We start from the raw sequence: 24217 nt of genomic DNA on the forward strand, positions 1-24217 counted from the left end.
CTAAATGGGACTTTGAAAGAACGATTGATGTAAGAAGATTGAAGAATTTAAGGCTAACCTTCCTGATTATATTTTCACCTCTGCTATGTTCTTCCCACTTGTAGAAAGTCACTCATGATATGGACATGTGTTATGGGATGATGGGGAGCCTGTTCCGCAGTGGCTCCCGTCAGACACTCTTTGCCAGTCAGGTGATGCGTTATGCAGACCTGTATGCAGCCTCCTTCATCAATCTCCTATACTATCCCTTCAGTTACCTCTTCCGTGCTGCCCATGTCTTGGTGAGTATACAAGATCTGATCAGAACTTTGAGTGTCTTGCTTCGTTCCCCCTGCAGTCTTGCCCCGTTTACTAGACACAGGCTACTTGTTGGCTGTGTTAGATGCACTGTGCAGTGCAGTATTGTACCATTCAGCCTTGAGTTGATGTCACTAATCTCAGTCAAGCTGATAGCAAATGTTGTACTTGATGTCAGTGCGCCTGGGCTGAGAATGAGGAGAACCAGCAAGGTTCCTACTCCTGAGAACTATCCAGTAAAACCCTGGTCTAAGACTGGATTGGGTTCAGATGTGCTATCCCCCGCAGCCAAGTGGAGTGTGCATGGAGAATAATGAGCTGGGAGAGGTGCTGGTTCGGAATGAATTATTGCCGGTACATGTTGTAGAGTAAGGTACTAAGTACTGACGCACTTTGGTTGGGGGTATTTAATTCGCTGAAGGTTTGTTTTTCTGGGCTGTGGAATCCTTTCTATTTCAGGTACAGTTAGACAAGAGGAACAATGCCTCTTTTCCACCACAACAGTCCGTTTCTGCCTAGTATACACTTTCTTCCACCACTCACTGCCCCAGGACAATAGTCCATTTCATGTACCAACCATCCTTTGATATCTTAGTGCTATTATAAATTTAATGCTGAGTAAGGACAGTTTTGTATAGTAGGGTCCAGATCAGGGGTGGGGAATGTTTTTCTTATCAAGGGCCATTCACACGTAGACAATATCAGTCGTTGGCCACTCTCACATAAAAACCAACTTAATTTTTGTTTTTAAGAGAGAATACAGAAACATTTAACTCACCCACTGCATTAATGCGATGGCCGAGTTTGCTTTTCCTTAATGAATAGCACAGCTTCTGTATCTCAATCACAGCACTCTGGAAATTAAGTTCAACTTTTTGCATGCTTCCCTTTCCCATTCTCTCCCTGTCTCTCTCTTTCCTTTCCCACTTTGTGTGTGTCTCTTTTCCCAGTCTCTCTCTCATTTCCCACTTTGTTTGTGTGTCTCTCTCTTTTCCTCTCCTTTCCCACTCTGTCTTGGGTGCATTGCTTTCTCCCCACAATTTACCACCTGTTCGGCAGCTGACAGCTTCCTATCCCTTCCTTGCACCCGTTCCTGGATCTTGGGCTTTTATCTTTGCACACAGTCTGGGTGAATAATGAGCTGGGAGAGGTGCTGGTTCGGAATGAATTATTGCCGGTACATGTTGTAGAGTAAGGTACTAAGTACTGACGCACTTTGGTTGGGGGTATTTAATTCGCTGAAGGTTTGTTTTTCTGGGCTGTGGAATCCTTTCTATTTCAGGTACAGTTAGACAAGAGGTGCCTGTGGCTGAGGCTCAGGTATCAGATCATGGTGGCGGCTGGTCCAGAGTGCAGCATGGGGTGGGGGGGCGTGTGGATTTTGAAATCTTTCTGTGGGCCAGATGGAAAAGTTCAACAGGCTGGATCTGGTCCCCGGACTAGAGGTTCCCCATCCCTGATCTAGATTGAGATTTAAGGCCATTTCAACGAAGGATACCGATAGTGAGCTGAGTGGTGACTTGCCACAGCAGCCCGAGTTGGTTTTGAAACTGAGTCTCTCTGAGGTGAAAGGTTGATGTTGAACATGTTGTACCGGTTGGTTTCCCATAACCCTTTATATCCTCTGGACTGGAGTCTCACCTTCTGGGCACTGTTTCAGTTTGTGATTGGTAGCTGAGGTTCTAAAGCAGCCCCTGGTACTGCTGACCAAATGCAAACCAGAGGGCTCTGAGCAAAGATCACTCACTCCAATCTCTTTTTCCCTCCTCCTTCCCCCTGCTCATCCAAACTTATGTGCTTTTTTGTTTGTTTCTACCTTTGCTCTTGGCTTATCCTTCACACTGTACCTGACCTCTCATATTCAGCCCCTTCCTTTCTATTACACACTATCTGATCCTCCTCTTTTGCACTCTCTCTGCCTTCAATTTTCCTATTTGGGTACATTTCTTTTTCTTACTCCTGTGCCTGCTGTCTCCTGAACTGCTCTTTGTCTTTCAGATGCCTCATGAGTCGACCGTGGAGCATAGCCATGTTGATATCAATGATGTGGAGTCTCCAATGGCAACTCGCAACCGTTCAACGAGCTCTATGGATATTAAAGAGACTGAGTACAAACGGCACCATCTGACCCGGTCAATCAGTGAGATCAAGCCCCCCAATCTTTTCCCACAAACTCCACAAGAAATTACACACTGCCATGATGAAGATGATGATGAAGAGGAGGAGGAGGAGGAGGAAGAAGAATAAGAAAATGAATCTCCTTAATCCTGCTCCCATCCCATGAAAATGAGAAACGGTTTAAAGTATGTAAGATTGAAGATTAGTGACCTGGTTCAGAGTGGAAAGACTATTGTGAAATACTCAACAGGTTCAGAGGGACAGGTTTTAATCCTGTAAATTTGTGAAAAGAGCAAAATATTGAAACGTTTTCCAGTTTTTTTTGTGATTTATGCAAATGAATTTTAATCACAAGTCAGAAGTTTGCATTGAATGCGAGAAATTATGGACATAGACTGAACTGAATACAGTGTCACATCTGTGACAGTGTTGGATGTTTCACAAAAGATTATAGTTGTTTGAAAGGGAAGCGATTGAAGAATTCAGCCTGTGATTTCCCTCAGCTTGTCTTAACACAGCCCAAGATTCTGACAGCACCAGCAGCAATTTGTGTTTTAAGCTGCTCCTAACCTGAGCCTTTTATGGATCCGTCCTCTGGTTCCTATGTGCTTTACACTTATATTTTTATTACAGTTTAGGGACTGATATCCCAAGCTATGGAATTTGAGTATGTGTGAGATAGGACCTTGGTCAGGGGAATTTATACATTCACTTTCATTAAAGCACAAACTAGACATTGTTCACCCTGGACTAGAGGAGTTGCTGTAAGGACAGTGTGTTGGAAAGGGGTTGAAAAATGAGGCCTTAGTGAGGCTGCCTCTACTGGACATAACATGATTGGGTGGTGAATGTTTGAATGTCTTGTTACCTGATTCAGTGCAAGGCAGCAAGAGTTGTGAATCTCAAGTTGGGGGTGGGGACACGACAACACCATTTTTTGTGAAATCACTGTGCAATTTATAGTTTGGTAACTTTATTCTCCCTACTTTTCCCAACTTACATTTCCCATTTTGGACCCGGAAGCTGAGTATCAGCAATCAGAGTGCAGCTTTCTTTTCAGGGTCACTGTTTCCAGGGTGGCTTGGTTTGGATCAAGAATTGATCAGGTGCAGAATTGGAAATTTCAGTTAATTGAATCCCTGATATGGGAAATTTAAAAGATTCATAACAATGTAGTGATGGGGACAGTGTACAGGGAGCTTTACTCTGTATTTAACCTGTACTGTATCTGCCCTGAGGGTGTTTGACGCGTGAGAATAAATTACATTTAATATGACACCATCCAGGACAAAGCAGCCTACTTGATTGGCACCCCAGCTGTGACCTTAACTATTTTAATCCTTTCACCACCAGTGCACTGTGGCAACAGTGTGTACCATCTACAAGATGCACTGTAGCAACTCGCCAAGCCTCCCTCAAAAGCATCTTCCACACCCATGACCTCTACCACCTAGAAGAAAAAGGACAACAGGTGCATGGCAACTTGCAAGTTCCCCTCCTTCAATGTGTCGTCTAGATTTGTTTGAACTTCTGTTCCTCCATTTAGCTGCTAGATTTTACTGTGCTCCCATTTCACTGTTTGGCTGTTACTCTTTGCCCCTCTCAGCTATCTCATCTTATTGGTGATTCTTCTCTAGCAATCTTTGACAAGTAGGCGTTTGACAATAGAGGGCACCAACTGTTACTGTTTGTACAGATAAAGCAGCAGATGAGCCCTTCTACTGCAGACTGCTCGTTGCCCAGCAGCGAGACTGTTCGTTTTAATGAATCTTACAGGTGAAGCAGAAAATGGCTGAACAAAGTTTGGGGGATTGAGTTTCATATTGACCAAGAATACTGCTGAGCAGCAGTTAGGTTATTCTATATATTTGATATTACTTGTACTTCTAATTGGTTTTAAGAAACAATGTTTATGACGCTGTTCATTTCCTTTGGGCTCAGGGCCTGCCATGTATGTGAAAATGCAGTTCATTTTAGATGGAGGGCTCATTCCCACATTAACCTTTCTCTGTGCCTGATGTGCCAACTATCCAATTTTTTTCTGTTCCTTCAACAGATGTGGTTTGGATCATTGTTCAGCTATACTGCCAGCTCTGAGTATCCTCTGTAAGGTTTCAGTGTGAATTCTCCAGAAGTCTGTAGTAATTGGGTCTGTTTTCCTTAAGACCCTGACTACTGATTCTGTTGCCTTACTTTTCAGTCCAGACATAAAATAACCCATAATAAGTTGTTTGCCAGTTGGTTAGAGATTACTATATTGTCTCTTGATTTCATGTTTTTAAATACTTGATTGGATCATTCTATTGTTTTGCCAAAGTTGAATCTTGCTTGTTGCCCTTTCCCTTCAGTCCGTTTGCAGCTGTCTGTCTGCCTGGTAAGCCTTCAGCCATTCATAGGACAATGATTTTAATTTCATTTGAGGAAAAGTGCTTTCAGCAATTACTGTCAGTTTGATTTTTGTTTCATGTAAGCAACTGGCAGAGGTAAATCATCAATGTTTACCAAGCAGGCCTGAGCTCTCGGCTGGGTGAGTGTGCATTTCACAGGCCTGGTGCCAACCCAGAGTACAGCAAAGCCCAGGCATCATAGCTACACCAAACCAATCTCAGATGATCTCTATTGCAGCAGGATGTGGCCCGAGTGCCACTGGTGGGGAAGAATTGGGCCAGGTATTTGCTCCTTATTGCTGAAGGAGGGTGAGGACAGCTAGTGTGGAAAGGAATGAGCTTGGTTGTGGGCCCGTCTGAACTCACAGAAACGGTTTCTTGTCTAGCTGTGGAGCTCCACCTGAGAGGAAGGTTACATGGGAGAACTACGATGAAATGCTTAGTAAGGAGCTTGAACTCCCAGTACCGACTGCATCAAAATCCTACACAGCAGCAGTTATTTAAAGAATCCCCATTATGTGTGCTTGCTACAAACTCAGAATTAGTTCTGGCATTAATAGAAATAAATCAAGGGGCCAAGACTGCTTCTTATGTAATGGTCTCTACCGTTGTAATATCACACTATCTGTCCAGTCCCAGTAAAACGTGAAGAGCTTCATTAATTTTTTAAAAAATGGGACAATAGATTTTATTTTGAGTGTGTGTGATTAGAATGATTTAGGGTGGGGTGGGGGGGGGGGGGTGGTGGGGCAGGTTTTGTTGGTACTGTGAGTTATGGCCTTGGATCAGCACACAATAAAGATGCACAAAGTGAGGACTTGATAACAGCAGTAAAAGTGGTAATCCTTTTCTCTCCAGGTTTTTCTGTTCAACTGTAAAATGTATATTGTTCCTGATGCTGTTTGTAAAATAAAAGGATGAAACATTAATTATAATTACTATGAGAGAGTTTTGCCTGTTCAAAGTGCAAGCAGGATACTTAGTTCTGGGAAGGAATAATCGTATGAAAATTTAATCATCGGGACTAGGTTTAAAGAACTTGTGGCTATCTCTCAATCTTCCACTTTGTACCACACTTCACTGTGTGAACTGCCAGTACTTTACACACACACACCATACCCATATAATGCTGATAATGTACAGGAGCAGGGGGATGTGGAATACTAGCACTACAGCAATGGAGGGTTGCAGTGTATGCATTGCCAGCACTTTTTCTCTCCATTCCAGAAGAAAATGATTGTCTGCACAAAGAACCATAGGAAGCCTGACCCAGGAACCACATATAAAGTATGATCGGCATAATTAAAAAAAACTACCAAAACTATAAAACATTATATATATTATACATCACATAAATACAAGGATAGCAATATTAAAAAGATTAAGACGTTCATGCAGTACAAAAAAGCATCACATTCACTTCAATTACTGAAGACTCAATAATTAACTAAGATTTCACAGCATTTATCTCCAGTGTCATCTGCAGCATTGTACTTGGTGTGAATTAACTGTTAACAGAAAATCAGTTTCAGTTACTGTTATTGACATTGTCAATCCCCTGCCAACATAGCAGAAGCCGGCAGGCTCCTCACATGTTCTAAGCTGTGTGGGGCAGGGTACAGGAAGCTGCACCTCTCACCCACTTCCAGCAAGAATGACAGGGTGCTTGATAATTCACTTGCTGCTTTGGAGCTGTTCAGGTCCATCCTGCTCTGCTACAATGACCGATTCGCAGTAGCAAATGTCACATGATACACTGTCACTAACACAGTATATAAAAAGCAAGGGATTAGCTCTGGAATTTGGCTAATATGAAGGTAAACTTCAGTTCAGCATCTTAAAGCTATGTAAGTTTAGTAAAAAAAAGAAAATATTTAATTTTTTTCCTGCCTGTTCAATGCTTTTATCCACATAACCAATGACCCTTAACCTGCTGTGCATCCAGCTTAACCTCTTACCTTAACCCCCCACTGTCTTCTCCCTCCCTCCTGATGGGTTGATGCTGACTCAAATATGACTTTAGTTCTAGACACCAGTTCACCTTGGGCAGAGTTAGAGGCTGCAGAGGAATTAGTATCTTTTGTCTAAAGATTATTATTAAATCCTGTTGGAGTATCCGGGCAATAAACAGGATCAGGAAGCGAGTGACACATGATAGGAAAACACTAAGACTGAGGTACCAAAGTATTTTTTTTCAACATGCAGAGTTGCTTGTAAGATAAATGTAAATCTTGAGACAAGGCAGTGACACATCAAACAACTCCTCTGTCACTCTAGTAAGACGTCTGACCCTCTGTGACATCAGAAGAATTTCCAACCCTCTACCCTGACCCACACTTTGCTGAGCCTCCCTCAAGGTTTTTGGTCCGAAATATAACCAACCTAAGGCTTGTTTAGTACCCATTAGAGCTGAATTTGATTTAGTGGCCTGTGTTGTACTGACAGTCATTTAATATTTTATAATTACCTGAAGTAAATTCATTTCAAGCCAGCAGATTAAGCCCAACCAGTAACAGCCTCAATTTCACAGTTACTCAGTATCTTTCAGCTACTTGCATTTCCCACTCTCCTAACTAAGGACCTGCTTTTGTTATGTGCACCCAAATATAGCCCATGAGATTTTCCTCTTTTCTTGATCCATAACCTGGCTGCCCTGTTAAATAAGGCAGCAGCATGACAAATTATATAGGTCCATGTTCAATCTGTTACCACAGGATATTAAAAGCTACTAGTCATTCTAAACATCCAATATTTCAGTTCCAGTGAGCACAATTAGTGGTCTTTAATGGCTCTCCTCAGCTTCACATTGCTTTGAGACATTTTGAAGGGGAACGTTGAACTACATGGCCGATTCCCTCGTTGAAACTGTGATTGTTCGGTTCACTCCAAGTGGTTCCTGCTTTTAAAAAAAATGAATATGCATCAGCCAACAGCAGTGGCGGCAGTTGAAGGTTAGCTTACTTTTGATCCTGGTTCTATTATTGTAAGGTGAGTTTGCTCACAAATGACAGGGAAAATTTGATTATTAACCAGAATTGATCGCTGCCTGTAGCATCATGATTTTGGAGAAGAGATTTAAGAAAATTTCAGCACTCCCTCAGTACTGCCCCCCCAACAGTGCAGCACTTCGTCAGCACTGTCCTGACAATGTACTTCCTCAGCACTGTCCTGGATTATTAGATTTGGTTATGCACTCATGTTCTATCATCAAGTAAGACTGATACTTGATTTGTGTTTCTTCTTCCTATGTATGCTCTCATTGTGGTTCTCAGCCTCAATTGGACATACTGACTGATTTTTTTGTGGCCTCAGTGTTTTGAGTGTCCTATGGCATTCTTCAGGGTATCCTTTGTTGTGAAGGCACTCAGATTCTGCGTTATTTTTTGAGATATTTTTATCAGTATTGGATCTGATTTTCCAAGACCAAGCACCGGTGCAATGAGTTCATTTGTTTTACAGAGTAGGGGATGTGAACCACCAAAAATTTGAAAGCTGCGAATTATTTTAAAAGTTAATAAGATTTTAAAAAGTGGAGAAAACTCATCTGGACTGTGTCACCAGGGGCTGGAGACCTACAGCAGTAGATTGAGATATGGAAAACCCCTCAACACTGGACTTAAGGCAATGCTAGTGAGTTACCACCCATCACCACCTTCAGGACCAGTGAGCTCATTTGTAGTGACTCTACAGTTAACTCAGAGTGTCTCAGGAGACCATAGTCGGCAGATGGAGAAAATTGGGGAAACGGTACGTAGATCATCGTCTTTAGGACATCCCCCAAGTACTCCTCAACCTCAGTTCCCCCTCTTATAATGGAAAATATGTATGAAGGTATTTCAATGCTCCAAGTAATCAGATCACATAACAGTGTGGCTTTATTCTCAGGTCAATCATCTGAAAAGTTATCCCCCAGCTGAGCATCAGGACTTCTGCTCAGTGACACATCACAAGTCCTGTGATCAATTAGACTCAGGCATCCATGAATCAAGAGTTTACAACATAGAATAGGCCATATACAGCCCATTGTTCTTAGGTCAGCACAGGCACAATGTAATCCCACTGTTGCATTCTCTAGCAGAGGCCTTTACCTTCTGCTTCAAATATGGCAGAAGCAGATTCAATAGTAACAAAAAAACTAGAAAATTAGAGAAATATTTAAAGGGAAAAAAAGTACAGGGCTATGGGAACAGAGCAGGGGAGTGGATTAATGGGATAACTACTAAAGAGCTGGCACAGGCATGATGGGCTGAATGGCCTCCTTCTAAGCTGTCTCATTCTATAATTTTGTGTCCAATTTTCTAGGAAAAGATGCAATGCTTTCCATGGCAACCACTCCATATAATAGATACCACACCCCAAAAATTTAACTAGATTTTCCCATCCTGGTAAAGCTATGCTGTACCCTCTCTATAGTTTTAGGAAGATGTTTCACTGAAAATTCACCATTGATTTTAGGTGAATACCTGCTTCTGATCAGGTATTCAGGGATTGAGAACCAAGACTGGTGTAACCATGTGCCTCACAGTTGAATCAAAAATCAGACTAAACACATCACCTTTCTGCTGTTGAGGATTTCCTCGGTGGATTTTGATCGGATGTGACTGAAGTGCAGTGCTGATGATTCTTCACACTTCTGAAACTGTAAAGAACATTGGGTGTGAGGCAGGTACTGAGTTTGAAAAACTCCACTCCTATATCAGCTTCTCATCTGCATAATCATAGCCTTTCAGAAAATGAGAAACAAGAAAGTTTAACATGCTACCACCTCTTCTCATGTCTCCTCCAAGTGAGAAACACTATGGCATATAGTCCATGATTAAGAACAATCAGTGAGAACCCCTATCCTGCATGTTACCTAGAATGTGATCCCAGCACCAAGGCAGCTCCCCATCCCCTCTGCTGTTGGTGACAATTCATTCTGATCATGGAGCTGATATGAATTGAACCAAATCTATCTTTGCTCTTCCCAACACAGACTCCCAGTGTTTGTGAATTTAAAAAAAACTGAAGCAACAGATTCTAGGTCAACAACTAAGAGAGCTGTGAGGGTGCCAAGTCTCACCTGCTCCAGGTTCTCCACGTCACCCACTTGTGGATGTCCACTGCTTTCAGTCGCTGTGTCTGGTATCAGGATTTTGCTCTTTCTTTCAGTGATATACTGACCACCCAAAACTTTACGCTGTCAAAAACAGAAGCAACGCTCAGTATGATTTGAACACTAACCCCAGAATCTGTGTTAAAGGCAGTCTTCATTTGTACATGCTGGAAAGGGAAAATCATGATCCTCACATAAAATGTGTAACTGGAAGCAGAGTAACAGGTATCTAACCTATTCCATGTTCAGTTACTGAACCTTCTGAGAAGTGATGCCTGTAAGTCCACCCCTCCCATTCAAAGTCGTGACACAAAATATCATCTCAGAACACAATTATGAATTCCACCGTTGTATACCTTGCTCAAAGTGCCCAACCAGTTCTTTTTTAATTCATTTGTGCAGGTATGTCCTGCTCACAATAATCGGGACAAATCCAATCCAGCCAACTACTGCCCCAATAGTTTACTCTCAATTATCAGCAAAATGGTGGAAGGTGTCATTGTGTGTGCTATCAAACAGCACTTACACAACAATTACTTGTTCACTGATGTTCAGTTTGGGTTCCACCACGGCCACTCAGCTCCAGATCTCAGTAGAGCCTTGGACCAAACATGGAAAAAGAGCTAAATTCAAGGGGTGAGATGACAGTGACTTCCGCAGCATTTGACAAAGTGTGGCATCAAGGAGCTATAGCAAAATTGAAATCAATGGGAATCGATCGGGTGGAGGCGGGGGAGTAGTCTCCACTGGCTGGAGTCATACCTAGCACAAAGAAAGAAACTTTTAGCTGTTGGAGGCCATTGTGAGTGTACCTACACCATATGGACTTCAGCAGTTCAAAAAGGCAGCTCACCCCCACCTTCTCAAGGGCAATTAAGGATGGGTAATACATTCTGGCCTTGCCAAAGACACCCACGTCCCGCAAGAAAATAAAAGATTCACCTCAGTCCCAGGACATCACTGCAGCAGTTCCTCAGGGCACTGTCCTAGACTGAACCATCTTCAGCAAACCTCCATCATAGGTCATAAGTGGGGAGGTTCACTGAAGTGTTCAATTCCATTCACAGTTCCTCAGATACTACTCAGTGCCCAGTGTATCAAGACTTGGTCAACATTCAGGCTTGGGCTTAATTGTGGCACGAGTGTTACTTGCTACCTTTGCCACATGATGCATTTTAGCAGAAGAGAAAGGGAAAAGCAATTTAGACTAAATGGCACAGCTCTAAAGTGTGTGCAGAGGTACCTGGGATGCATGTACAAAGATCTTTGAAGGTTATAGGACAAATTGAAAAAGTAATAAAGCATATGTAGGGCTTCGTAAATAGAGGCACTGGGGACAAAAGCAGGAAAGTTATGCTGAACCTTTATAAAGCTTTGGTTAGGTCCCAACTAGAGCATGGAGCGCACTTAAGGAAGGATGTGAGGATCCGTGAGGGGGTGCAGAGGAGATTTACCAGAATGATTCCAGGGATGAGAGAATTTAGCTACAAGGTTAGGTTGGAGAAGCTTGGGACAAAGGAGATTGAGGGCAGGTCTGAGAGAGGTGCAGAAGATTATGATACATTTGGATAAGGTAGACAAGGAAAAGTTGTTCCCGTTAGCTGATGGTACAAAGACTAGGAGACACAGATTTAAGGTTTTGGACAAGAGATGCAGGAAGAGATGTAAGGAAGAACTTTTAACGCAGTAAGGAACTTGCTGCCCACGAGGGCAATTAATTATTTTAAACAGAAGTTGGATGGACATCTGAGGGAAATAGACTTATTGTACAGGACTATGGGAAGAGAGCAGGGGAATGGGATTGACTGGATTGCTCTACAGACACCTAGCATGGGCTCAATAGACAAATGGCCTCCTCCAATGCTGTAATGATTCTATGACTTCTTTGGCAGCCTTCTATGTTGTGAGATGATGGTTTGAACGACGGTGGTCAACTCTGCATTGAACATCATCAACTTTGCATTTGCTGCAGAGGAAGACAGTGCTGAGAAGGTGCACGATTCACTGGCCTCCGTTTTCTCTGGGCCCTCTTTACAGCCAAATGAAATTTTCATTTCTGCTCGCCACTTTCAATGCCCTACCAAAACAGTCAGCCTCCAGAGGTCACGGCCGTCAGCGACTGTCTTCTAGTTGTCAGAGTCAATATCCGACATCTTCACACCTTGTAATTGTCCTTGTAGCAGAGGTACAAATTCTTACAGGTCATGACCCGGTGGCCAATTCACCATACAGAAAGTCTTTGGGTATAAGGCCATCATCCACCTGATGAACGTGGCTGAGCCAATGGAGACATCATTGGTTTAGCAATGAGTGTATGTTGATAGAATTAGCATGCTTCAGGGCCTGAGTTGGTGACCTTGTCCTGCTAAGAGATGCTTACAATATGTGTGAGACAACAAAGACGGAAGCTATTCAGCCTTTTCTCCAGCCTAGCACATGTTGTCCTGGTCTCACCACTGTTAGAGGAGTGTGCTGAGGACACAGAGCTGGTAGACTCGCAGTTTGGTGTTCTCAGTCATGTTACTGTTGTTCCAAACTCTCTTACTCAGCTTGGACATAACATGTAATGCATGTGTTGATTTCAGCGTCATGTGACAAATTGCTCATGATTGTGGAGCCTAGATATGTGAACATATGAGTGAGGAGCAGGAATAGGCCACTCAGCCTTTGGGCTTGCTCTGCTATTCAATAATCTCATGGCTGATCTGACTGTAACCTCCTGTCTCACCCTGATAACCCTTCACCCCCTTGTTTATCAAGAATCTATCTCCTTTACCTTGAAAACATTCAAAGGCTCTGCTTCCACTGCTTTTTGAGGAAGGGAGTTCCAAAGACTCTCAGAAAAAAATTGAGAATTTTCATCTGTCTTAAATGGGCGACTCCTTATTTTTAAACAGTGACCCCTAGCTCGAGATTCTTCCACAAGAGGAAACATCCTCTCCACATCCAACCTGTCGAGACCCCTCAGTATCTTACATGTTTCAATCAAGTTGCTTCTTAAACTTCTAAACTCCAGCATATACAAGCCTATTCTGTCCAAACTTTCCTCATAAGGCAACCCGCTTTTCCTGGTCTTAGTTCAGTAAACCTTCTCTGAACTGCTTTGAACACAGTTATATCCTATCTTAAATAAGGAGACCAATAATGTACAGTATTCCAGATATGGTCTCACCAGTGTCCTGTACAACTGAAACATGACCTCCCTACTTTTATATTCAATTCCCCTCGCAATAAGCGATAACGTTCTATTAGCATTTCCTAATTACTTGTTGCACCTGCATATTAGCCTCCCGTGATTCATGCATTAGGACACCCTTCTGTGTCTCAGTGCTCTGGAATCTCTCACCATTTAGATAATATGCTTTTTTTTTATTCTTCCTGCCAAAATGGACAATTTCACATTTTCCCACATTATATACCATTTGCCAGATCTTTGCCCACTCACTTAACCTATGTCCCCTTGTAGTCTCCTTATGTCCTCTTCACAACTTACTTTCCTACCTATCTTTGTATCATCAGCAAATTTAGCAACAATATCTTTGGTCCCTTCATCCAAGTAATTTGTAAAAAGTTGAGGCCCTAGCACTGATCTCTGTGGCACACCACTACATCCTGACAACCAGAAAAAGATCCATTTATGCCTAATCCTGGTTTCCTGTTAGCTAGCCAATCTTCTATCCATGCCAATCTGTTACCCCTTACACCATTTTCTTCAATAATCTTTAATGTGGCACCTTTTTCAATGTCTTCTGGAAATCTAAGTACAGTACATCCACCGGCTCCCTTTTATCCACAGTACATGTGACTCCTTCAAAGGCTCCAATAAACTGGTTAAACATTATTTCCCTTTCACAAAACCATATTGACTTCCTGATTACCTTGAAATTTATCAAAGGCCCTACTATAGCTTCTTCAATAATAGCTAACATTTTCCCTATGAGAGATGTTAAGCTAACCCTGTAGTTTCCTGCTTTCTGTCTCCCTTTTTGAATAAAGGAGTTAAACTTACTATTTCTCAATCTAATGGCACCTTCCCCGAATCCAAGGAATTTTGGAAAATTAAAACCAGTGCATCAACTATCTCACTAGCCACTTCTTTTAAGACCCTAGGATGAAGTCTGTTGGGATCTGGAGATGTTTCAGCCCCCAGCTCTAGCAATTTGCTCAGTACCACTTCCCTGGTGACTGTAGTTTTCCTGAGTTCCTCCCTCCCTTCCATTTCCTGATTTACAACAATTTTTGGGATGTTACTTGTATCCTCTGTTGTGAAGACTGATGCAAAATACCTGTTCAATTCACCTGCCATCTCTAGTTTCCATTATTAAGTTCCCCAGACCCTTTCCACTTTCTATAGGACCAACACTCACTTTTGTTAACTCTCTTATTTTTCTATAGAAACTCTTACTGTCTTTATATTTCTAGCTAGCTTTCTCTCGTACTCTAATTTTTCCCACCTTCGTACTCTTTTTGTCATTCCTTGCTGCTCTTTATATTTTTTCCAATCTTCTGACCTGTCACCTATCTTTGTGCAATTATATGCTTTTTCTTCAAGTTTGATACTGTCTTTAACTTTTTTTGGTCCCTTCATCCTCCCCTTGGAAGTTTTATTTTGTGTTGTAATGTATCTATTATGTGTATTCTGAAATATTATCCTTAAATGTGAATCTATCAACAACCTCCAGTGTCACACTGTCAATGCTGATAGATGGCGGTGGCACGACATGACATTTGTCTTCCTAATGCCGATGATCAAACCAAACTCTTTATTCGTGTGAGAGAATCTGTTCAGTTACTGCTAAGGTGTACCTTGGTATGGAATGTTAGTGTAGCATTGTCAGAATAGAGCAATTCTCTGATGAGGACTTGGTATACCTTTGTCTTGGATTTTAGGTGGGCAAGGCTGAACCACTTTCCATCAGTTCCAGTACATACATAGACACTCTGTGGATGAACTGAAGACATGTGACAGCAGGAAAGAGAAGAATATGCCAAAGAGTATTGGTGCAGAACACAACCCTGTTTGACCCCACTGTGGGTCTCGGAGGGTTCTGCTGTTGCCATGTCATAGCTGACCTTACCCATCATGTTGTCATGGAAAGAGCAGTGTCGGCTAAAAATGAGAAGCAAACTAGGATACAAAAAGTGGGAAGCATACTAACTCTCTTTGGAGAGTGGCAAATGTGACACGCTTATTCAAGAAGGGATATAAAGGGCAGACTTAGCAACTACGGGCTGGTTAGTTTAATGTCACTGGCGGGTAAGGTTTTAGAATCCATAATGAAGGGGGAAAAGAATTGGCAGGTGCTTGGAGAGGTTTGAGTTAATTGAGGAGAGCCAGCATGGATTTGTAAAAGGCAGATCATGCTTGATTAATTTAATTTACTTTTTTGATGAAGTAACAGAAGGTGTCATTTCCGATGCTGTTGAGCAATAACCAGCTCATTGACGCTCACTTTGGGTTTTGCCAGGACCACTGAGCTTCTGACCTCTTGGTTCAAACATGGACAAAAGAGCTGAACTCCAAAGGTGAGGCAAGAGAAGCTTCATGAAGCGAATGTGGTTGATGTTGTCTATATGGATTTTAAGAAAGCATTTGACAAAGTACCACATAAAAGGCTGGTCAACAAAACTGAGGCTCATGGAATAGGAGGGTCAGTGTCCAATTGGATAAAAAAAAAGACTCAAGAGAAAGAGAGTGGTGGTAGGTGGTTGTTTTTCAGACTGGAGGATGACCTCTACCACCTAGAAGAATGAGGGTAGCAAGCACATGAGAACACCACCACCCGCAATTTGTGATGGGTTATAAATGTTGGCCTTGCCAGTGTTACCCACATCTCTCAAATAATTAAAAAAAGATCCTCTCAAGAAGGTGGTGGTGAGCTGTCTTCTTGAACTGCTACAAACCATGTGTTATAGGTACACTCTCAGTGTTGTTAGGGAGGGAGTTCCAGGATTTTGACCAGCGATAGTGATATAGTTCTAAGTCAGAATGGTGTTTGGCTTGGAGAACTTGCAGGTGGTGGTAGAGTTTGCCGGTTTAGAAGGTGCTTTCAGGGCCTTGGTCAGTTGCTGCAATCCATCTTGTATATGTTACACATTGCTGTGACAATGCGCCAGTGGTTGAGGGACTGGATGTTCAAGATGGTGGATGGTGTCTCAATCAAGTGGGCTGCTTTGTCCTGGATGGTGCTGAGCTTCTTGAGTGTTGTTGGAGCTGCCCTCATCCAAGCAAGGGGAGAGTATTCCATTACACTTCTGGCTTGCAACTTGTAGATGATGGACAGGCTTTGGGGAATTGGGGGGTGAGTTACTCACTGCAGGATTCCTAGCCTCAGACCTGCTCTTGTAGCCACAGTATTTATATGGCTAGTCCAGTTCAGTTTCTGATCAATGGTAACTCCAGGATGTTGATGGCGGGGGATTCAGTGATAGTAATGCTATTGAATGTCAAGGAGAGATGGTTAGGTTCTCTCTTGTTGGAGATGGTCATTGCCTGGCTTTTGTGACGCGAATGTTACTCGCTACTTGTCAGCCTAAGCCTGAATATTGTCTAGGACTTGCTGCATATAGCACAGACTGCTTCAGTATCTGAGGAGTCGCAAATTGTGCTGAACATTGTGCAATCATCAGCAAACAACCCCACTTCTGACATAATAATGGTAATTGATGAAGCAGCTGAAGATAGTTGGATTTCGGGCACTATGCTGAGGAACTCCTGCAGATGTTTTGTGACTGAGATGTTTGATCTCCAACAACCACAAACATTCTTTGTGCTAGGTATGACTCCAAACAGTGGAGAGTTTCCCCCACAATTTCCACTGACCTCAATTTTGCTAGAGCTCCTTGATGCCACACTCAGTCAAATGCTGCCTTGATGTCAAGGACAGTCACGCTCGCCTCACCTCTGGAGCTCAGCTCTTTTGTCCATGTTTGAACCAAGGCTGCAAGAGGTCAGGAGCTCAGTGGTCCTGGCAGAACCCAAAGTGAGAGTCAGTGAGCAGGTTATTGCTCAGCAGCATCGGAAATGACACCTTCCAACACTTTGCTGATGATTGTGTAGACTTGATGGGGCAATAATTGGCCAGATTGGATTCTTCCTGATTTTTGTGGACAGGAAATTTTTTAAAAATTAATTAATTCATGGGATGTGGGCTTCGCTGGCTGGGCCAGCATTTATTGCCCATCCCTAGTTGCCCTTAAGAAGGTGGTGGTGAGCTGCCTTCTTGAACCTCTGCGATCCATGTGGTGTAGGGACACCCACAGTGCTGTTAGGAAGGGAGTTCCAGGATTTTGACCCAGCAATAGTGAAGGAACGGTGATATATTTCCAAGTCAGGATAGTGAGTGACTGGGAGGGGAACTGCCAGGTGGTGGTGTTTCCATCTATCTGCTGCCCTTGTCCTTCTAGATGGTAGCGGTCATGGGTTTGAAAGGTGATGTCTAAGGAGCCTTGGTGAATTTCTGCAGTGCATCTTGTAGATGGTACATACTGCTGCAACTGTGCTTCGGTGGTAGAGGGAGTGAATGTTTGTGGATATGGTGCCAATCAAGTGGGCTACTTTCTCCTGGACAGTGTCAAGCTTCTCGAGTGTTGTGGGAACTGCACTCATCCAGGCAAGTGGGGAGTATTCCATCAAACTCCTGATTTGTGCCTTGTATATGGTGGACAGGCTTTGGGGAGTCAGGAGGTGAGTTACTCGTCGCAAGATTTCTAGCCTCTGACCTGCTCTTGTAGCCACAATATTTATATGGCTAGTCCATTTCAGCTTCTGGTCAATGGTAACCCCCAGGATGTTGATAATGGGGGATTCACTGATGGTAATGCCATTGTCAGCCCAAGGCTGGATATTGTCCAGGTCTTGCTGCATTTGGACAAGGACTGCTTCAGTAAGTGTCATCGCGAATGGTGCTGAACATTGTGCAATCGTCAGCGAGCATTCCCACTTCTGATCTTATGATGGAAGGAAGGTCATTGATGAAGCAGCTGAAGATGGTTGGACCTAGAGCACTACCCTGGAGCTGAGATGATTGACCTCCAACAACCACAACCATCTTCCTTCGTGCTAGGAATGGCTCCAACCAGCGGAGAGCTTCCAACCCCCCCCCCCGCCGATTCCCATTGACTCCAGTTTTGCTAGGACTCCTTGATGACAAACTCTGTCAAATGCTGCCTTGATGTCAGGGGCCGTCACTCTCACCTCACCTCGGGAGTTCAGTTCTTTTGTCCATGTTTGAACCAAGGCTGTAATGAGGTCAGGAGCTGAGTGGCCCTGCGGAACCCAAACTGGGCACCAGTGAGCAGGTCATTGCTAAGCAAGTGCTGCTTGATAACACTGTTGATGACCCTTTCCATTACTTTAATGATGATTGAGAGTAAGCTGATGGGGCGGTAATTGGCTGGGTTCGATTTGTTCTGCTTTTTGTGTACAGGACATACCGTGGCAATTTTCCACATAGCTGGGTAGATGCCAGTGTTGTAGCTGTGCTGGAACAGCTTGGATAGGGGCGTGGGCAAGTTCTGGAGCACAAGTCTTCAGTACTTTTGCTGGAATATTGTCAGGGCCCATAGCCTTTGCACTATCCAGTGCTTTCAGCTGTTTCTTGATATCACATGGAGTGAATCGAATTGGCTGAAGTCTGGCATCTGTGATGCTGGGGACCTCCGGAGGAGGAAGAGATGGATCATTCACATGGCACTTCTGGCTGAAGGTTGCTGCGAATGCTTCTTTTACACTTATCCTTTGCACTGCTATTCTGGGCTCCTCCATCATTGAGGGTGGGGATATTTGTGGAGCCTCCTCCTCCAGTGAGTTGTTTAATTGTCTACCACCATTCACAACTGGATGTGGCAGGACTGTAGAGTTTAGATCTGATCTGTTGGCTGTGGGATCACTTAGCTCTGTCTATCAATTGCTGCTTATGATGTTTGGCATGCAAGTAGTCCTGTGTTATAGCTTCACCAGGTTGACATCTCATTTTTATGTATGCCTGGTGCTGCTCCTGGCATGGTCTCCTGCACTCTTCATTGAACCAGGATTGATCCCCTGGCTTGACGGCAATGGCAGACTGGGGGATATGTTGGGCCATGAGGTTACAGATTATGCTCGAGTACAATTCTGCTACTGCTGATGGACCACAGTGCCTCATGGATGCCCAGTCTTGAGTTGCTAGATCTGTTCGAAATCTATCCCATTTAGCATGGTGTTAGTGCCACACAGCACAATGGAGGGTATCCTCAATGTGAAGCCGGGACTTCGTCTCCACAACAACTGTGCAGTGGTCACTCCTATTGATACTGTCATGGGCAGATACATCTGCTGCAGGCAGGTTGGTGAGCATGAGGTCAAGTATGTTTTTCCCTCACCACTCACTGCTGACCCAGTCTAGCAGCTATGTCCTTTAGTACTCAGCCAGCTTGACCAGTAGTGGTGCTACCGAGTCACTCTTGGTGATGGACTTTGAGGTCCCCCACCCAGAGTATATTCTGCACCCTTGTGTTTCCTTTTCTCAGTGTTTCCTCCAAGTGGTGTTCAACATAGAGGAGCACTGACTCATCAGCTGAGGGAGGGCAATGTGTGGTAATCAGCAGGAGGTTTCCTTGTCCATGTTTGCCATGTGACTTCATGGGATCTGGAGTCAATGTTGAAGACTCCCAGGGCAACTGTATACCTGTATACCATTGTGCCGCCACCTCTGCCGTCGTGCCAGAGCATACTCAGGGTATGGTGGAGGGCATTATCTGCAAGGTATGATTCCGTGAGGATGACGTGTCAGGCTGTTGCTTGACTAGTCTGTGAGACAGCTCTCCCAATTTTGGCACTAGACCCCAGATGTTAGTAAGGCGTACTTTGTAGGGTCGACAGGGCTGAGATTGCTGTTGTAGTTTCCAGGGCCTACATCGATGCCGGGTGGTCCGTCCAATTCATTCCTTTTTTGTAACTTTGTAGCGGTTTGTTACAACTGAGGGCATGTAAGAGTCAACCACATTGCTGTGGGTCTAGAGTCACAAGTAGGCCAGACCAGGTAAGGACAACAGATTTCCTTCCCTAATGAACCAGTTTTTACAACAAATCGACAATGGTTTCATGGTCATAATTAGACATTTTAATTCCAGATTTTTATTGAATTCAAATTCCACCATCTGCCGTGGCAGTATTCGGACCCAGGACCCAGAGCGTTACCCTGGGTCTCTGGATTACGGGTCCAGCAACAATACCACTACAGCATCAACTCCCCTAATGTTCTGCCAAGATTTCTAACCCGTAGCTATGCCACAGCTGAAGGCCAATTCTGCCCACACCTGATGCATGTGCATAACCACAAGCCTGCATGCTTTTATCATGAGCCATGGATGCAGCTATGAATCAATTGTACACTTGCTCTCTTTTTTATCCTTTGGGTTGGGAGTTTGTGGGGTGAGTGTTATGTTTTAATTCCAGGCTTACCGGTGTAGCTTCATGCCCCTCTTACCTTAATGCGGCCTCCAAAAGACTTGGAGCGCATGTGTTTCTTGTGTTTCGGCGAAATTAATCCTTCAGGAGTACCAACCACCGAGCTTTTATGAAACTGCAAGAGGACAAGGAGAAAGGATGGTGTGAAATGGAGAACACACAGGAGGAAGTGGAATGTCACATTGCGGAGGAAAGCTTGTTTATTGGGACTGAGCAAGGGATATGTCATCCCCATATTCCACTTAGTGGTCTGGATCCATGGTTTAGGGAACATAGGAGCAGGAGTAGGCCCTATGACTCCTCAAGCCTGCTCTGCTTGTCCATACAATCATTGCTGTTCTGCTTCAACTTCACTTTCCTGCCTGCTCCCTCGATCCCTTGAAAGATCAAAAATCTGTCTCAGCCTTAAATGTATTCAACAATGGAGCATCTACAACACTTTGCGGCAGTGGTAGTGGGACATCCAGGTGGCCCATGGGCTGTTCTAAAATGCAAATCACTGACTCGCAATGCCACAGCCAAGATCAACATAGAGAACAGACCTGAACCATCATCCCCACCACTCGCGTGACGTCACACCATCAGGCTGGCTCCCACGTGCATGGCATGAGGCGTCATAATCATGAGCAACAACAACATACTTTTATAAGCAAGATTTGTGTTACTGTTACATGCAACTGCAAGATCAGATGTTCAACAAAGAGAAGGAACTAGCTGAACATGGAGCCTTACATGAGACTGAAACTCTCCAGTTTGGAACCAGACACCACCTCATTGGTAACTCATCAAAAGCCGGGCCAATCAATGCACTAATTTGATTTTTGTGTGTGGTGGGAACTGAAAGGGGTTTGATCAGATCAGTAAGTGGTCCGCAGGGTCTTTTAATCTAAGTGAACCAATGTGAACCACTGCTCTGGGTTAGATTATTTCAAAGATTTACAAAACACTGAGTGAAGAAATTTTTCAGGCTGCAAAACACAAGCAAGAATTTTCTTATCTTACAGCTTTCCAAAGTCCTATGTTGATATCCACTCTGACAAAATAACAACAAACCGCCCCATAGCAATAGGAGGGGGGGAAACTCGGTGACCCGCAGCAGGAGCAAGATTGGTATCTCCCATAGTAGTCAGAATCAGAGCAGCTTCAGGATCCTGGAGTGACGGCAGGTGGATACCAAACAAAAAGGTTTGAACACCAGGGCTCCAGTCATTTCATTGGGGTTCATTGGGCAACATGGAATCAGAAGTAGTAAAGGCTTGAAATTATTTTTTTGCTTCCTTATGCCTCCCAGGCACTGGGATACCAGAGACAGCTCCCTTGCAATAACTGACCAATTCATTCTCGCTACATGAATCTTTGAAGAGTATTTGATAATATACTTGACATGAAGCCAAGTCCGTCCCCATTCTCACCATCATTAACAGGCGCACTTTCCACCAGAAATCACTGGGAAATGATCAGAAGCTGGGATCTGGCTGAGTTTATCTCCTCTCCTTAACTCAAAACCTAAACTCACCTGGTCAAATGGCTAACCTAACATAGGCAACAACAGCTGATAAGAACCCATGAATTTCTGGGCCTTCCTGGCTTGTACACTATCATACCAGCTCACCAGATGGAGGAGGGCAGGAGCAGCATCTCCAGCCTCCCTTACCTATCTCATGAGTCTCTTCTTCAGCACCTCCAACCTCCCTTACCCATCTCACGGGTCTCTTCTTCAGCACCTCCAACCTCCGTTACCTGTCTCACGAGTCTCTTCTTCAGCACCTCCAACCTCCCTCACCTGTCTCACGAGTCTCTTCTTCAGCATCTCCAACTTCCCTTACCTGTCTCACGAGTCTCTTCTTCTTGGCGGAGTTGGGCATATTGCTGACGTGTTTAAAGAGCTCCTTCAGGGCCTCTTCTGTATGTTGCTGTGTGTCCTCCTGGGATCTCAAAACAGAGTGCAGCCTGTTCCGCTTTGCAGATTTACTGATGAGCAAATCTGGGCAATCTGGAGCTGACAACAAATCCAGATCATCCTGAACAGAAACAGAATTCCAAACATTCCAACAAGCATTAGAAAACAATCCTCAAAAGAACAGGGGGCTAACATAAAAATAGAGAACACAGGAACTCATTCAGCATATCAACCCCACTCCTCCTCCAGCCTCTGCACACTCTATCTTCTAACGGACTTTAGCCACTCATTTAATCTCCTTCCACAGACGCTTTACACTATCCCATTTCACAGAATCTAGCCACTCATTTAAACACTTCCCAAAGCCCATGTATGCTCTCTACCCTGTTATTGATTCCAACCACCCATTCAACAACAAGGTGCAAAAATGTGTCCAGTTCTTGCTGGGCCATGTATAGACTGTTTGTGGACACAATAAGAAGACCACTCATTCAAACTCCTTCCATACTTAACATGGATGAACAGAGACACCCCATGGGCTCAGGTACTTAAATCCAGTTCAGGTTGATAAAGCCCAAATTCCTATTAGGATTCTGCAAACTGTAGACAAAACTTGGAAGTATTGTGAACAGTGAAGAGGATAGTGACAAACTTCAAAAGGACATAAAAAGGTTGGTGGAATGGGCAGATGTATGGCACATGAAATTTAATGGAGAGAAGTGTGAATGATTCATTTTGGTAGAACAATGTGGAGAGGCCTTACAAAATAAAGAGTACAGTTCTAAGGTGGGTCCAGGAGCTGTGTGACCTGCGGGTACATGGGCACAAATCATTGAAGGTGGCAGGCCAGGTTGAGAAAGTGTTTTTTAAGTTTTATTTGTTCATGGGATGTGGGCATTGCTGTTTGGGCCAACATTTATTGCCCATCTTTAATTGCCCTTGAGAAGGTGGTGGTGAGCTGCCTTCTTGAACTGCTGCAGTCCATGTGGTGTGTGGTATAGGTACACCCAAAGTGCTGTTAGGGAGGGAGTTCCAGGATTTTGACCCAATAATAAAGCATGTGTGCTCCTGGGCTTTAGAAATAGAGTAATAAAGCAAGGACATTATGTTAAATCTGCATAAAATGTTGATTCAGCCTCAAGAATATTGTGTCCAATTCTGGGCATCACACTAAGAAGGATGTGAAGGCATTGGAGAGGGTGCATACGAATTCGGAAAAGGCGTAGGCTATTTGGCCCCTCGAGCCTGCTCTGCCATTCAATAAGATCATGGCCGATCTGATTGTGGTCCCAACTCCACATTCCGCCTACCCCCGATAACCTTAGATTCTTGATTAAAAAGGGAGTCTATCTACCTCTGCATTAAAATTATTCAGTGACCCTGCCTCCAGCACTGTCCAGAACTCCAAAGATCTCCAAAAATCTCCAAAGATTCACAACACTCAGAAAACAAATTTCTTCTAATTGGTCTTAAATAGGTGACGCCTTATTTTTAAACTGTGTCCCCTAGTTCCTGTCTCTCCCACAAGGGAATCATCCTCTCAGCATCCACCCTGTCAAATCTCCTCAGGATACGTTTCAAAAAGATCATCTCTTATTTTTCTAAACTCCAATGGATACAGGTCCAGCCTGTCCAACCTTTCCTCGTAAGATAAGCACCCCATCTCAGGTATCGCTTGAGTGAACCTTCTCAGGACTGTTTCTAATGCAATTATATTCTTCCTTAAATAAGGAGACAAAACCTATACAAAGTACTCCAGGTGTGGTCTCACCAACACCCTGTACAACTGTCGCAAACTTCCCTACTTTTATATTTCATTCCCTTTGCAATAAACAACTTTCCATTTGCCTTCCTAATCACTTGCTGAACCTGCGTACTAGCTTGTTGTGATTCATGTACTAGGATACCCAGATCCTTCTGCACCTCCAAGTTCTGTATTTTCTCTCTCCATTTAAATAGTATACTGCTTT

At 43.7% G+C, this 24217-nt stretch overlaps 2 protein-coding genes across 5 annotated transcripts in view; one reads left to right on the forward strand and one right to left on the reverse strand.

The window, feature by feature from the left end:
* Positions 1–5519, forward strand: part of nt5c2a (5'-nucleotidase, cytosolic IIa) — a 106439-nt gene extending 100920 nt beyond the window's left edge. For all 3 annotated transcript variants that reach the window (XM_041209794.1, XM_041209795.1, XM_041209797.1), the window contains 2 exons: positions 105–281; positions 2296–5519. In XM_041209794.1, the coding sequence (XP_041065728.1) occupies positions 105–281; positions 2296–2544 (426 nt within the window). In that variant the 3' untranslated portion in view covers positions 2545–5519. The remainder of the gene's footprint in view (positions 1–104; positions 282–2295) is intronic.
* A 605-nt stretch (positions 5520–6124) lies between these two features.
* The window catches only part of arhgap19 (Rho GTPase activating protein 19), a 37128-nt gene continuing 19035 nt past the window's right edge, over positions 6125–24217 (reverse strand). For both annotated transcript variants that reach the window (XM_041209046.1, XM_041209045.1), the window contains exons 8-12: positions 22174–22368; positions 20367–20462; positions 9865–9981; positions 9358–9441; positions 6125–7698 (exon numbers count right to left, since the gene is read on the reverse strand). In XM_041209046.1, the coding sequence (XP_041064980.1) occupies positions 7642–7698; positions 9358–9441; positions 9865–9981; positions 20367–20462; positions 22174–22368 (549 nt within the window). In that variant the 3' untranslated portion in view covers positions 6125–7641. The remainder of the gene's footprint in view (positions 7699–9357; positions 9442–9864; positions 9982–20366; positions 20463–22173; positions 22369–24217) is intronic.

Source organism: Carcharodon carcharias, chromosome 17 (genome assembly GCF_017639515.1).
Source record: "Carcharodon carcharias isolate sCarCar2 chromosome 17, sCarCar2.pri, whole genome shotgun sequence".
Classification (NCBI taxonomy): Eukaryota; Metazoa; Chordata; class Chondrichthyes; order Lamniformes; family Lamnidae; genus Carcharodon; species Carcharodon carcharias.